This window comes from Centroberyx affinis, unplaced genomic scaffold, assembly GCF_046629955.1.
Source record: "Centroberyx affinis isolate AG114_WGS23_722 - 3 ecotype Tasmania unplaced genomic scaffold, CSIRO-AGI_Caff_v1 ptg004848l_1, whole genome shotgun sequence".
Taxonomy (NCBI): domain Eukaryota; kingdom Metazoa; phylum Chordata; class Actinopteri; order Beryciformes; family Berycidae; genus Centroberyx; species Centroberyx affinis.
The window spans coordinates 157449-174301 of record NW_027282368.1 but is presented as its reverse complement, the minus strand read 5'-3'; the positions used below and the strand labels follow the sequence as shown (position 1 = coordinate 174301).

General features: G+C 39.3%; 1 protein-coding gene across 1 annotated transcript in view; it reads right to left on the bottom strand.

Annotated features, from left to right (window-relative positions):
• Positions 1-5425: 5425 nt before the first annotated feature.
• The window catches only part of LOC139666168 (ryanodine receptor 2-like), a 167658-nt gene continuing 156230 nt past the window's right edge, over positions 5426-16853 (bottom strand). The window contains exons 88-92 of the mRNA XM_071545293.1: positions 11747-11903; positions 9721-9785; positions 7123-7223; positions 6671-6722; positions 5426-5521 (exon numbers count right to left, since the gene is read on the bottom strand). Of these exons, the coding sequence (XP_071401394.1) occupies positions 5426-5521; positions 6671-6722; positions 7123-7223; positions 9721-9785; positions 11747-11903 (471 nt within the window). The remainder of the gene's footprint in view (positions 5522-6670; positions 6723-7122; positions 7224-9720; positions 9786-11746; positions 11904-16853) is intronic.

The window sequence follows — 16853 nt, the reverse complement described above, 5'->3', positions numbered from 1 at the left end:
GGCGAGTATAATAAAAGCACGTCGATAAAGTCATTACGCTCCATATTTTCTCTGAATATTCAATGATATCGTTGTAGTGTAAACGCTTGACCAACACGTTATAGTTGGAGTTATCGTTATAAGTTGTCGCTCTAGGTGTGAATGGGCCTTAACAGTGCAAACAATGCAATATCACGTATGCCACCATGACTGTGTAGGTCTTGGGTAGTCAGTCAGTCAGTTAGCTACTTTCACTCTTCTAGGCTGGTCCCAGGGGCCTGGCAAAAACACGTTAATCACAGAACTGTAAAGATGTCACAACACCCCCCCCTCCCCAAGCAAAAAACAAACTGAAGATAGTGACAAACATTACGCCAATGCCGATACAAATTGTGCCCCCTTGAAACGGGGGTGAAATTGAATCTGCAGGAGGAGAGGAATAAGCAAATGTATAGATATTAAGAAAGCTATTGTAATTATAAGTGTGGGGGCCTCTTTCCAATGCTTTATTGAAGCTATAGCACGCTTATATTGAGGGAAATATTTAAACCCAAGACACCTTTTTTTTTTATGGCTGCACCATTACATCAAATAGAAAAAATCTAGATGTTTGTGCACCATTTTATACACATTTCCCTGTTATTCAGCATGACATATTTGTTATCTTTGGAAACCTTGGGATCTTGACTAGAATTTCAAATAAAGCTCTGTGGGTTTGAACAAAGTTTGGCTGTGAAACGTGGTTGTAATGATGGTCCTGCATGAAGGACCAGCAGGGTTGAATCAGTAATGGTTAAGAGGGCAGAATGTTCAGTTTGAGATCAGGCCTTAGTGTCTTTGATTTCTAGCGCTAGAACAGCTGTTCATGTTCACAACTCTTTGAAGCATTTATTCATTTTCTCTACCCACGTATTCCTTTTCAGGGTGTGTAACAACGCATTATGTAATAACACCGCATTATGTAATAATCTGCCGCATATGTAATGAATTTGATGGTCTTTTTGGGGAGCTCTGTCAAAACACAATTGCAGTAGTCAGGTCGGCTTTTGACATGAAGTCCCTGAGTTTGGCTGTATTTGTAAGATGATAAAAAGCTGATCTTGTTACTGCTTTTATGTGGCTATTTAGACTAAGATCAGAGTCAACTATAACGCCGGTCTAATTTAATATTTGGGAAGTTTAATTTAGCTTAATTGTTAAAAATATAATGTGTACAGATGAAGACATCCATTTTGTTTGGTTATTACATAATGCACTGTATTATTACATTTTCATCATTAAAAAGTGCATCTCCCGCATTTTGTAATAGCCTCCGCAATATGTAATAATTTTTTAAATTACAATTACAAAATGTGGGGAAATTTATTACATATTGCGTTCAAGCTGTGTATTGCAAAATGCGGCAGATTATTACAAAATGCGGATGTTATTACATAATGAAGTGAAAATGTATTACATTTTGTTGAGTTATTACATAATGTGGTGTTATTACATAATGCGTTGTTACAGGGTGGTAGGGGGTTGGAGCCTGTGAGACACCCTGGACAGGTCTTCAGTACATCACAGGGCAAACACAGATAGACACTCATTCATATCAATGGGCAATTTAGAGTCTCACAGGGAGAACGTGCAAATTCCACACAGAAAAGGAATCAGGATCACAATATTATGGCTATGAAGCGACAGTGCTAACCACTGAGCCACTGTGACACCCCCACTGAGAATCAGCACATGTGAATCTTTAAATGTGGCATTCCACTTTCATTCATCTGCAAGAATATTCTCCTCTACACAAGTTAATAAATAATCTTTTTTATTTTCAAAATCATGCAAATCCATTAATTTCTTGGACTCAGTCCATCTTATACAATTATCTCTCTCTCACATACACACAGAAGTAGCAGTACTCAACAAGTCTACATGATGCACTACTGTGTTGCAAATTAATCCCCGTTCAGTAAATATGAACTTTGAAAAAACAAAACAAAATAGAAAAACAAAAAAACAAAATTATTCTTGACATGAGCAAAATACCACTTAGTTATTGAGTTATCCAGACTGATAAGTGTTATTGCAATAGTTTCATATTAGTCATTCAGTTCAAGAAAGAAAAAAACAAAGAAAAGAAAGAAAACGCTGGTACTGATGGCATGATATAATGAGCTCAATGGAATATAAATAACTTTCCAACATCCCACATGGTTTTGGCATAGTGCGGATTGTAACTTAAAAGCCATTGTGCTATCATACTTGTACGGTCACTACCTGGTAAATCTAGAGTGAACATGCTGCATCCTCACTCAACATTAAGATCAAGTGGTAAACTAACTTAACACAACAACCTCACCTTTTTTTTTTTGTAACTTTATTTGCAAATAAATTGTCATCTTGATCTGAGAGACAAAATTGAGCAGGCCTTTGTTACATGGTCACTTTACACTGGTCAGTCATCTCCCATACGCTCCCTGAAGGGCTATTGCTTGAGCTTAAACCAACTTGAAACCTAAATAAATGAACCTTTTACTTAGTATATTAAAACACAGATGGTTAAATGAGAGAAAAGCATATAACCAGATTCTTTTTTTCATAGGGATGCATTCTTGGCCAATGACTTGAAGAGTTCTAAATTTACAATGAAGCCCACAACACTTGAATACAATATTAGATAAATCTTAAATAATCTTAAATAATCCTAGAAAAACAATTTTTGTGTGATATAGATCATCTTGCGTCTTTTATTTGTTAAACTTTTTCATTAAACTTGCATAATAAACATGCAATGAAACGTTTTTTCTGAGATTGTTTTTTTTGGAGAATGTCTATATAAAGAGAGTAACTCTGTTTGCTGTATTGCATAAGAGCATCACCAAAATAAAAGTCAGTAAAAGACTTCAGATATGAACGATCCACATTTGAAAAGGTTTCTTGAACATACATGTTGCTTGAACACTTGCCCGCTTTGAACATTCATTCAAATCAATAAAAACACACACTTCCTATCAGAGCTGATGCCTGGAGGAGCGAGTCAGTCCGAACAAAAAACCCAGCATATTGTATTAAGAAAGAAAGAAATACATTGAATGAGTTACAATGATGTTTTCACTCAGTGGGCTGCATTGTGTCCATCCTGAAGAAGGTCCCACAAGGTCCAAACATTGATATAAGTCATGAAATGTATTCATTTTTAATACAATGTACTCGCTATTTTGTGCACCTTTGAACATTGCCAGCTTGAATTTTCTTGTCTAACAGTGCCTAGAGATATAAACCAAGTGCAACTTAAGTTTGTCATATGCATGGAAATAATTTCAAATACTGATATTTTTATTCAGGTCTGCACCAAAAACAGCTTAAGAATCAATGAGAGGTGTCAGTCTTCTCCTAAACCCAACAACAAAGTCCTGAGGGACATATATAGTTCTCTCTCATTCCTTCCATCTCTTTTTTCTCTATTTCCAAAACCATCTCTCTATCATCCTTCACTTTTCTTTAGTGCTCACACATTATGCATATTCCTCTCTCTCATCCACATCTAGCAGTATTGGCCCCAGTGTTCACTACTGATTGTATTTATGTGAAGCTCTCTGACGTTCCTCTCTTCCTCCAGCTTGCATAGCTCATCCCTAGCTTAGTAAGGCACTGAATCCTCCTCTGTCCCCTCCCTCTCCTTCTTACCATCCCTCTATCCATCCATCTTTCTATCTCTGTAGCTTGCGCTTACCGTGTGTTCACACTGTGAGCAATATGGTCCGTGGTTCACTCTGGTCTGAGCTTACCATTGCCACCAATTGTTTTTTGATACATTTATTCCTGTAGTCTTTCAAATACAACATGTAGAGAACTGGCAAGCTTTGAATGGCTGGAATTAACTTATTGTCCATTTTGCGCTTGCCAGCTATTGATGGGCTATTGTTCATGAAGCAAAATCACATTGGTATGGAAACAAGGAAGGGTAACACTTTACAATAAGGGTCACTAAGTTAAGGGTTAGTTAATGCTTTTAATAAGTGTTAGTTAATGCTTAACTAACCCTTAATTAACAGTTAACTAATCTGTAATTTACTAATGGTGGTCATGTTAACTAAGGTATTAATTTATACATTATTTAATAGTCATCTTTATAAACTATTAAATAATGTATAAATTAATACCTTAGTTAACATGAACACCATTAGTAAATGATTACCAGACACATTAGTTAACTGTTAATTAAGGGTTAGTTAATGCTTATTAAGCATTAACTAACCCTTAATTAATATACTCTTATTGTAAAGTGTTACCCAAGGAAGTGTGGAAATCGGATTGGCTGTTGATCATGAAAAGTTCAGCTGTGGCCAACTCTTCATGTGTGTTGGTCATGTTGCTGGCAGAGTGAATGCACACGAATGAACCCCTCACACACAGTATTGGCATGTTCCACCATGCGTCATGCAGTGTACGCATACAACTCACAACTTAGTTCAGACCCAAGACCCACGAAATTCATTATAACTCTCATAACATCATGAAAATTTAGTTGTCATCATCATCATCATCATCGTTGTTGTCTTTTCTAACATTGTCCACTCGTTGAATATTAATCACTGTCCCGCAAGTCCGATTTTTTTCACATTTAAGTAAGTGGTGTTCTCTCTTTCTCTTCTTCTTTTCCTTCCTTTCTTGCTTCCTCCGTTTCCCCTCTCCTCCCCTCTCCATCCTTGCATCCCCTTCACTCCTTCCATCCTTTCCATTTTTTTTTGCTTGTCAGTGTGAATTTAAAGCAAATGTAGAATAAGGTGAAGCACAGAAGTCATCATCTGAGCCAACATCCCTTTTGTGCCTCCAATTACACATTATACAGCGTGTAATCATAGATTATTTTTTTATGTACAAAGTCTTAGAAGCATTCCAAACAAAGTGGGCTGGAAGTCGGGGGGGGAATTGGAGTTGATGAGCTGGGGAGCGGCTGGGGGCTGATGTAGAGGAGCTGGGAGGAAGGCTTTGGGGTCATAAATCTAGATCTGGAGCCAGGGGGATTGGACTAGGACTGGAATTGGAGGTTGGGGGTCAGATCAGGAATATGAGCTGGGGGATGTGGTGCTGGAGCTGTGGGTAGAACTGGGACTCGGGACGAGCATGGGCGGTAGACTTGTGGTTGAGGCTGGCAGGGACGTAGACGAAGGCTGAGGCTATGGCTTGGAATGGCGGGCAAATATTGAGGTTAGAACTGAAATCAGGGAAGTCCCTGTGTGACTGGCAGGCGATGAGCTTAGGGTCTTGGGCTTCGGGCCCGAGCTTGGGCCGAGTCTAAAGCTCGGCCTGAGTCTGAAGCTTTGGGCTGGGGTTTGGAGCTGGAGCTGGGCTTGAGTGGAACGGGGGGAGGACGGGCTGCGGAGGGCCTGGTCGTATGGGAGTGGAAGGTAGATTACAGTATGAAAGAGAAAGAGTCTGTTGCTCCATGAGCGGATCAGTTGAGCTGATCCTCGTACTGTTTCCGGAAACAGTCACCGGCAGGGAAAAACTCCCAGCAACGCTCCTGGTACATCTTCCATACGTACGACTCCTGAGAGACAGACATATTGAGAGAGGCGAGAAGTGAGTGTTTACATTCATATTTTAGATTTTAGGCATTTAGATTAGGGCTGAACGATTTTGAAAAAAATATCTAATTGCGATTATTTTGACTGATATTGCAATTGCGATATGATTTGTGATATTAGAGGGAATGATCATTTTTACATCATTATTCTCATTTTCATTGAAAAACATATTAAAATGATTATGGTGTGATTTTTGCGGGGATCTGCACCAAACAAAGATGTTTTCTTAAGTCTGTAGAATATGATGTGTAGGCCAGGACATCTCTGCAGCACCACAATATTTACTTTAAAATGGTATTTTGACACATATTTTGTCTTTAACAAATATTGCACCTCCTGTGATTTGAAAATTGCAGTAGACCATATTGCGATTTCGATAAAATTTCGATTAATTGTTCAGCTGTAATTTAGATGACTCTCATCCACAGCAACCTCCATTGAGGTCAACAGTAGAATGGGCTTCAATTCCTGGACCACCAACATTACATGCAACCAATAGTAAATGGGTAAAGGCTCAGAGGGCACAGCACCTAGACCAGTGACTCTCAACTTCAACCCCTAACTTAGTCCACATTAGAGCCACGGACCCCCATTTGATGAAATTTTGTCTCTCTGACCCAAATCAGAGAATATTTTTATTGTTAGATATGATTTTGTCCAGAATTCCATGACTATCTGTATTGTAGGTAGAGAGATAACAGAGAAACTATGATCAAAATAGTCATTCTTCTACATTCTCTCATTGTGTTAACTTCTTGTAAATGAAATAATGGTGAGGTTGAACAATTCATCAATTTGCTGGGGACCCCCTCGAACCCCCTCAAGGACCCCTGGTGGTCCCTGGACCCTGCGTTAAGAACCACTGGCCTAGACAATAGATAGGAACAAATATATGTGACCCTAGAATGATCATGGATAGAGAAGTGCTAGGTAGAGAAGGGGGGGGAGGGGCTACAGCAGAAATGGAGATGAAAGTAGTAACAAACATACCACAGTAACATAGCAGTGTGTATTTGCTTTCAATTTTGTCACTTCATGACCTGAATTATCAGCGAGTGAGATGTTGAAATACAGAAATGATAGCATAAGGAATTTAAAGAAAACTGATTTACCTGGCCTGTGTGCTCTGTTTCGTCTTTGTTGATGAGATACATCACAAAGAATCTAAAACACACACAGATGTATTAGACAAACACGCATTCACAAAAATGCACACACACACACAAACCATATATGTCTGCATGCATAAACAAATTCCCAATCCTAAACTAATCTTAACCCTACCCTAAAAATAACCCTAATTCTAGTTTTAACCCTAAACCCAAGTCCTAAACCTAAACTAACCTTAAATCTGACCTTAAAACTGTCACCTAATCTAAACCTATTCCTAATTCTAATATTAATTCTAAACCCAAATCCTAATCCTAAAATCGTCCCATGTAGAAGTAAGGATCGGCCAAAATCACTTTGCAGGTCTAAAATTCAAACTGGTTCTTGCATAGCACAAACAGAAGTATAGGAACACACACACACGCACACACACACAAACCCCAGCTGTACTCACAGATAGTTGGCTAGGTTGTGCTCCTGTAGTGTGTGTGTTTCAAAGCCGTGTGGCACTGTATCGAAGTAGTCATTGCCTATTCCACAGATGAAGCATTTGGTCTGCAAGAGAAACATGGAGAGTAGATTAGATTATTGACTGTTAAGACAAATCTGTGTGTGAGTCTGTATCTGTGACCCCATTTCCACCTGGTGGATATCTTCTGGATGAGTAAAAATGCATGTTTATGTGATGGGATCTGTGAAGATACATCATCACTGCAGGTAGAAATGTCATTGCTGTGGCAGGAAACATCATTGCCTATGTAGCAATGTCCTCGCCATGAGTAGCAAAGTCATTGCCTCGGGGAAAATGACAACACCATGGGTAGAAACGTCATTGCTGCAGGTAGACACGTTGTCACTGGGGGTGGAATCGTTGTCACTGCGGGTGGAAACTTCATTGCCTCTGAATCATAGCACAAGTTAGACATTATGATACTTCGGACCTTTGATGGGAAGAAAATTTGACTGGACCTCCTTGAATTTTAGTTGAATACCCCTGCCCTAGATGGACGATTCCACCAGACCTATGGAGCGCCAAGAAATTAAAACAAAGGAAAACAAACGAGCGAAATGGAGAAATTACAAATTTAAACAAAAGGCACTCCAGAGAGCTGGGGCCAGGCTAATGCCGCTTTTCCACCGCATGGTACCGGCTCCTCTCGACTCGACTCTACTCGCCTTTTTTGGTTTTCCACTGGGCAAGTACCAGGTACCAGGTACTATATTACCTGGTACCTGGTACTTTTTTTGGTAGCACCTCCGTCGAGGTTCCAAGCGAGCTGAGGCGATACCAAAAGGTGATGTGAAAACACTGCAGACTACTGATTGGTCAGAGAGAATTGTCATCGCGACACGGGACATAATGCTAACGTTAGCTACCAGGCTAGCTTACCCTCTTGCGTCGCCTTTGAGCAACTAGAGAGTCTGCTGTCTCGCTGCCTTCAGCCTCTTTTGAAATAAAATCTGTTTCACATACCGAGAATCAAGAACACCATCCCTTCGATATCCTGCATTGTTGCTGTGTGTGTTGCATTTCACGCAGCATCGCGGCGTCGCTATGACGACCAGTTGTGGGGGGTGGGGCACATTGAGGGGGTACTATCTGCAGTGGAAAACCTTACTACCAAAAGCGAGTAGAGTCGAGTCGAGTAGAGTCGAGCCGAGCCGAGGCGAGTTGAGCCGGTAACATGCGGTGGAAAAGCGGCATAAGAAACATCATCACTGGTTGGTACGTCATCAAAGTGGCTAGAAACATCGTCGCCGTGGGTAGAAACGTCATCACGGCAAGCAGAAATGTTGCCATTGTAGGGAGAAATGACATCGCAGCAGGTGGAAATGTCTTCACCGCAGATATAAACTCTGTCACGGCAGGCAGAAATGTTGTTGCTGTAGGGACAAACGACATCGCCGCAGATGGAAATGGCATCACCACGGACAGAAATGTCACCACCGTGGCCTCTAGTCTCTACCAGCCCACTAGGACAACGTTCCAAAAACGGAATATTCTCGTCTCTGGAGCCAACAAGAACGATGGCAGAGCAAAAAAAAAAAAAAAAAGGATGTTCAGGCTGTACAATAACAGCAGCCATGTTTTTTTGCCGCCTCGCCACCTACTGGCCTGCTTTGCATAGTGCTTTGCCATAAATGAGATCTGATCATAATGCAGACAACCAGAACACATACAAACACCAGATGTAAATGCAAGGGTGTGATCAGATTCATTATAGAAGAGAGGAAGAGATCACATTAGGTCAGTTTTAGCCACCTTACACTGGCTTCCAGGTAATTTTAGTACTGACTTTAAGATTGTATCTATTAGTTTCAATGCTAATGTGCAGATTGGCAGACAAAAGGACAGATTGAAGCCTAAAGGTGATTGAGACTGTTGAGTCAGGGCGTCTAAGCTTTGGAACAATTTGAAGTTCCAGGAAGTTCCACTGGAATTCCACTAATATCTTGTTTTATTTTATGATCATTTTGTTGTTTTGTTTTCCATTCAAATTAGCCAGAGGTCATTTTTCCATGTTTGCTTTCCTGCCCCTTGTAACTTTCCCAGTGTATGCCTTATATGTGTATATATTCATCTTTGTTTTTATTCTTTTAATTGTGAAGCACATTGTACTTGTGTAAAAAATGCTATAGAAACACATAACAGGTGGAATTGAGGTCTGTGTGCAAGTGGATCATCACTGTCCAAATAATTTCTCATCTCATGACGCAGGTTATTGTGTAGGATAATCATATAATAAACTGCACCCAGATTTTCTGGCCACTAACATATACACAAAATATACCATGATGTTTAGTTTCATACAAAGCTAAAACAACCTAGTCATACACCTTCTAATATTGATGCTGCCAAACTGTCTAGAATGATGTGGAGACTCATTTTTTATTTCCCTGCAAAATTGGCCTGGAAAAACTATGACAAGGGATATCTGAGACTCTTAGATAAGGTATTCATGTTTGTGTTTGTGAGTGTGTGTGTGTGTGTGTGTGTGTGTGTGTGTGTGTGTGTGTGTGTGTGTGTGTGTGTGTGTGTGTGTGTCTTCACCTCCATGTCTTCTTTCACCTGCTCCTGCTGGTCTCTCAGCTCTCCAAACGCATCAATGATCAAACCTGGAAAACCAAGACCAGAGGTTGTGTACTGGTTAAAGATGGGGCAGAGACTGTCCTGTTACCAGAACATCAAATGTCCACTCCCCCAACAGCATGAATTCACAAGTGTCCTGGGTGTCCAGTATTGGATTGGGCAGCTCCAATCCAAAAATATTGGTGTCTAAAATGAGACAGGGGGTACACATTTTTCATTCATAAAATCTTGCTCTGTGATTTTGCCAATCTAGCTTGAAGGAGTAGTGGTTCTAAATTTGGCATAATTGCACCATAACTTTTTTTTTTTTCTTTCATTAGACTCTTCAAATATACAACAAATTGGCAATGACAGTTCTTTCTATATCACCAGAGTAAGCTGAGTACAGTACATATGTGTCAAAGACAATAATCAAAAGGAAATAGAGAAAACAAAAACAAAACAAAGAGACAAGAAATAGTAAATTAAAGGAAAAAAAAAACCAAAGAACAATGTATACATTCCAGGGGTTAAATTACTTTATACTGCGCACATTTTTGGGCATTCATGCTTTTCATACATTTTAGAGATTTGGAAAATGTTTCTAATTTGTCTTTAAAGGCTGTTAAACAGGGTTGTGTTTTGCAATATTTACATTTCTGTATAAAATATTTTGCCAAAATAATTTAATTATTCATTAAAAATTCTATATTTCTTCTATAAACATTACAAATTTGACATTTTCTAGTAGAAATGGTGGTAGAACCTCAATGCTAGATTTAATCCAAATTCAAATTAGACCAAAAATTATGAGTAATATTACAGTGAAATGATCTGTTGTCTCTACCTCTGTATTACAAAATTGAGAAGAATTACAGTCTATATTACATTTTAATCTTAGAAATTCACTAGAGGGGTAAATTTCATTAATTATCTTGAAGTGTACCTCTTCAGCCTTGGGGGAGATAGGGAATGAAATATATATTTTTCTAATTTTGCAGACAGCCAAACTTGAGTAAAATGTCTAAGATATAATTCCCTTCTTACAGGGACAGGATATCATACTTTTAACAGCGTGTTTCTGATAAATAATTATTACAGTTGTGGGGCAGATAGAAGAGTAAATAAGACCATCATCTTGAGTTGAATAGGGGTCGCACGTATTACCTTCTCATATTCCTTTTCAGAAGAGGATAAGCTATATTTCAAACACAACTCATTATGATTCAATAAATTGCCTCTGTCATCCATAATGTGTGTAATAGACCAGATACCCTTCTTCCACCACTCTTCATAAACGAAGATTTTGTTCTTAAACAGGATACATCTGTTGTTCCAAATCCACATCATCATCAATCATCATCATCAATTGCACCATAATTGGCCTCAAAATACTTTGCTCTGCATAAAACCTTTTCATTATATACTGAACAAAAATATAAACACAAGACTTTTGTTTTTGCTCCCATTTTTCATGAGTTGAAATAAAAGATCTAAGACTTTTTCTATGCACACAAAAGGCTTATTTCTCTCAAATTTTGTTCACAAATTTGTTTGTGAGATGTGAGATCCATAGTTCAGTGCCTAATAAATGTCTTTTTTCAAGATAAAACTGCACATTTTAGAGTGGCCTTTTATTGTGACCAGCCCAAGGCACACCTGTGCAATAATCATGCTGTTTAATCAGCATCTTGATATGCCACACCTGTCAGGTGGATTATCTTGGCAAAGGAGAAGTGCTCACTAACACGGATTTAAACAAATTTGTGAACAAAATTTGAGAGAAATAAGCATTTTGTGTGCATAGAAAAAGTCTTAGATCTTTTATTTCAACTCATGAAAAATGGGAGCAAAAAGTGTTGCGTTTATATTTTTGTTCAGTATATAGTTATTTTATAGATTAATATTAACTAACTCTCTAAAGTTGGAAGACAACAAACCTGGAAAAGACACAAAAAAACCCCAATATGGTGTGTGTATTTGTGCGTTTCTGTCTTCGATCTCTCACCCTGGATGATGGCCAGGAGGATGACGATGACGAAGAAGAAGAAGGTAATGTCGAAGATGATGCGGTAGATCTCGTACTCGTCGCCTGCCGGGTCCTCGATCTGGTCGCCGATCCCCCCGCCGGCTCGCACGCCTACATACATATGAAACATATAGCACTGGGAGAGAGGGCGAGAGACAGATAGGAAGAGGGGGAGTGAGAAAGAGAGAGCGAGACTCAGGGAGACTGAATTCAACATTGGAGTGTTTCTTATTTTCATTTTACCAAGTAACAATCATCACTTGGCGACCCCACAAACTTCAGATTTTTTTTTTCCCAAAGCCCAAATGTGACTGCTGGATTTAAACATGAATGCCCAAAACAGAATATTCCCGCTTTCTTTAACTCCAACCCTACATTCAGACAGGAAGTGAGATGAAATTTCTCCTCTCTTTTCTCATAAGTTTGATAGCTTGACTTGAAAAATCTGAAAACATGCTAACAGCCATTATGATAAATGTTTTGGTTGACATCTTTCTGTAGTCCCATTATGATTAGTGCTTTTTGTTGACATCTTTCGTGATGAGACAGTATAGATTAGTTGAAACTTCAGCATTATATTTCTTTATCCTATGGTGGCCAGAAGCCAGGGCAGCAGCACTTTTCTGTCTAAGATTTAGTATCAATTAATAACAAATTCATAATTATTATTTGTTCGTGGCGAATACTAGTATACTAGAATACTACTATAAAGTTGTATGTGGTTAAGTGGTTAGCACCGTCAATCATGGGCTGCAATATTATAATACTTCTCCCTTTAGTTATTTTCTCCTCAGGAAAACCATAACAGGAGTTTGGCTCAGTAGGTAAAGTGTCTGCCTCTTATGTGGAAGATTGTGGGTTCAAACTCAGGCTTGTTTTTTTCTCTAGTCAAGAACAAAAGTCATATTTTCCAAAAGAAGGTTTGGCCATTGTGCATAACCTGAACAATGTCCAATGAACGATATGGTTGCAATTAAATGAGGAACTTGACAGAAGTCACAGGCTAACACAGTTAGCCATAACTAATCGACTGTATGTCCAATTTTCACAAAAATTGTCTGTGTGTCTGTCTGTCTACCTTCCGTAATGTTTTGTCTGTCTGTCTATTCATATTGTGCTTGGACCCCGCAATCACCGCTATATTACTTTATATGGTTTCTTTAAGCTCAGTTTGATGGGTGGAGCCTACCACAAAGGACAACACAAAGTCCAAGAAAACTTAAAAAAAAGTTAGTCTTGTGTACTTTACTATGACTGACAACTTATTTACACAATCATATGAATTAACCTGATTGGATACTCATAAAGCCTGGTCCCCTAATGTTATCAGACATTTACGGATGAAGAACTTCCCTCGAAGCTCTTCTAGAAAACCCTCTTTATGTTTCTGTGTGTGTGTGTGTGTGTGTGTGTGTGTGTGTGTGTGTGTGTGTGTGTGTGTGCGTGTGTGTGTGTGTGCATGTGTAGAGCATTTAATCGATGCTACGCGCCCACGTGACCGACACAAGACAACCAGAGAAGAAAAACATTCCGGCCAAGAAAAGGAAAAAAGAGCACGAGACCGAGATGGAAAAAGAGTAAAACAGGCAGAGAATTAGACAGAGATATATATAGAGAGGGAGGATGATGCAGAGAGAGAGAGAGAGAGAAACAGAGCAAAAAAAAAGAGAAAATGAAGAAGAGTGAGGGAGAGAAAGAGGGAACTCTAAAGAGAGGAACAAGTGAAGTGAAAAAGAGAGAGATCAGCTCATGCTCATCCTTCTGTGGGTGTTATTGTAAGGGATTTATCCACATAAAGGGAGGTAAGGGAAGGCCAAAACCTCCCAGGGGCAGTGGCCCTTCATCCCTCCAACTCTATCTCTCCATCTGTCCATCCCTCAATCCCACTAAGCCCCTGTCACCTTCTCCTGTATTAAAAGAAGGACTGGTTGGTGTCTTTGCCACCCCAATGCTCCTTAATAGGAAACAGCAGAGCTCTATGGAATGCTTCGGGTGGCTGGCTATAGGGGATTAGTGTGTGTGTGTGTGTGTGTGTGTGTGTAGCCTGAAATTTCAGGGTGACAGAGGGACCCCCTCCCCCTTAAAACACACACACACACACACAGACACACACACACACACAGACCATGGGGCCCTTATATAGTGTTCCTTTCACTTGGCTTGGCAGCATGAAACAGCCTCGTCACCCCCGCTAGTGATGCTTCACCCTTTTTTTTTTTTCATCTCTCTTTCTCTCTCCTTCATTTTACTTTGTTTCATCCCTCCATCGCTTTCTCCTTTTGTTGGTCTCTACACTCGAAACGTGTCAATTTTGTAAGCTTCATTCACTCAAACAGAACTAAAGTATGTTGAATGAATTAAAGTAAATGTATACAATTTGTAATGCTAATGCATCCCGTAATATCCATGCATTTCAAATGTGTATGTGTGAGTTTTATTAGCTTCTAAATTACACATAATTACACTCTTCCTTAAAGCCCCTACGTGTAGAATTTGTATCTGATTATATCATCCACTAATTAATTTTGATAGCATAAAAGTTTGTCAGTAGAATAAATGAAACCATCAAGGAGAAAACTGGTTTAGTCTTTGTGTTGCTTTCAGTCTGTTCATTCTCTGTATCCCCGGGTACGATTAGGTGTGAAAAGTGCAGTACTGGGTGATTGAACAGGGTGAAGATAATCAATATGGCAGATGGTGGTTAACATGGAAGACAGGACTCCAACTGCTGGACCCTCTGCAACAAGGAAGTCGGGCTTTAACAGAAGAGGCTAAAAGAGCTAAGAAGGAGAGGCCCCACGGACAATCGGCTTGAAGTACCCGTTCCCCGGCCCCCCCAGAACACAGCGGACCGGAGTCCCCGGTCACCAGACCCAGGGAGTCCCATGGAGCCATTGGCGCAGAGAACAAGTTCTAAAAGAGTCTAAAAGAGCTAAGAAGGAGATTGACAACGGGTCAGACCAGAGTTATCTGGCTGAAGGGGTTCAAGACCGACATAGAGCTGGCTTTCTTTCTCCTAGACGTGTAAGTGAAATACCAATAAGGGTATCAAATTGTGTTACCAAACTATTTTTTAGGAGCCGTGTAGGTTATATCTGTGGTGATGTATAATGGCATAGTTTATTTATGTAGTCGGCTACCTGTACAGCTACTAAGCTAGGTAACCTAACCTAGCAAATTAGCTTCACTTGTCGGTACATAGCCGGCTGCCGACAGAGAGTGGAGCAACAGTCGCATTTGCCTTTGCATTTGGTGAAGGGAAAAAAACAACCTTCCTGTTCTCCAGAGCCCTTGATTAGAGCCTGTATATTGCTCTCTTGTATTATTGTTACTGCTGCTACAACCATCTTATTGTTATCATTTATCATTGTTTTTATTCATATTTTATTGCTCTTATTGTTTTCTTTTTCTTTTTACTTTCACAAGATGAATATCTTGAGTTGTGTTTTTATTTCTTCTAATGCTATTTTATTACTTTCTCTTATTAGATTTAATTACTTTTCTCTGAAGCACATTGAGCTGCTTGTGCATGAAATCTGCTATATAGTTAGTTAGTTTATTTTTTTATTTCTGTGTCATGCCAAACATCTGGCCCATCCCACATGGGATTACAGGACACCACCATTTTACAAAACATACATCTTCCGGTGATACATATAAGAGCAAAATAAATAAATGAATAAATAGATAAATTACCACATTATAAAGTACTACTATATTCTTACAAATAACATATTTGAAATGGTAGGTTTCAAATGAACAATACACTGAAAAGAACTGCTACAAACTTACAGATTTTCCTCCATCGATGCATGGCAGAGAATTTTAGTAAAAGTACTCAACTCTTTTAGGGCTGCAACTAACGATTATTTTCATTGTCGATTAATCTGACGATTATTTTCTCGATTAATCGATTAGTTGTTTGGTCTGTAAAATGTCAGAAAATGGTGAAAAATGTGGATCAGTGTTTCCCAAAGCCCAAGATGACGTCCTCAAATGTCTTGTTTTGTCCACAACCCAAAGATATTCAGTTTACTGTCATAGAGGAGCAAAGAAACCAGAAAATATTCACATTTAAGAAGCTGGAATCAGAGAATTTTGACTTATTTTTCTTAAAAAAATGACTCACACCGATTAATCGATTATCAAAATAGTTGGCGATTAATTTAATAGTTGAGAACTAATCGATTAATCGATTAATCGTTGCAGCTCTAAACTCTTTGTTTGGTACTTAGTGTGATCCTATCAAGAAAGAAGCTGAAATGCATGTGACACGCCCACAACTGGACGATTCTAGGAGGCGGCTGCAGTGATTCAGGTGTGTGGCCTTGGGCTAAGGCTGCCCACAGTGCTGTCCTGGACGCAGCCAACAAATAGGAACATAGCAGCCTTCTATCACAATGACCCTCTGTCCCTTACAACACAATAAATGCTTTATCATTCCAACGGGTTCCATTTAAGCCCGTTGTTCCCGCCACAGTGAAAGGCAGATTATTCAATGCGACCTGACAGTAGACACATATTAGCGAGCGGCCAATTCACATGCTGCTATAATCATTTTACTGGGCCTGCTTATCTCTCCAGATTCCAGTGTGGCATGTTGAAATCCTCTGATTTATATTTATCTCTGCTTCAGCAGACACCGCCAATTATTTCCTTTCCTTTACTTGGGAAGGCAGTTAGTTTTAGAATTTAGAACTCAGGCAGGTGCCGTTAATAGTGAGTTCGTGCTTCAGTTGGCGATTACCAGTAGAGGCAACTGTATGTACCAGCCGTGCCAACCTACTCACTTTTGTATTTATAATTATTTTTCAGGTGAGTCAGGTGTCACCGAACACTTAAATGCGTCCACTGTAATGTGTGTGAGCTAGCGGAGCTATTGTTTCTGTTCTTGGTTGTCCGTTGTGCATTTTTTGGGGTAATCTACTTTTAATAACTAACATTACTATAACAGTCATATTAACCATTTAAACGATATTTGCAGTTACATGTTAGGTTGTGTTAACTCACATACATTGTGTTCTTTGTTTGGGAGTGTGTATGTTATGTTGTCAGATGCTTTTACCTTGAAGGGGAGCTGGAATGT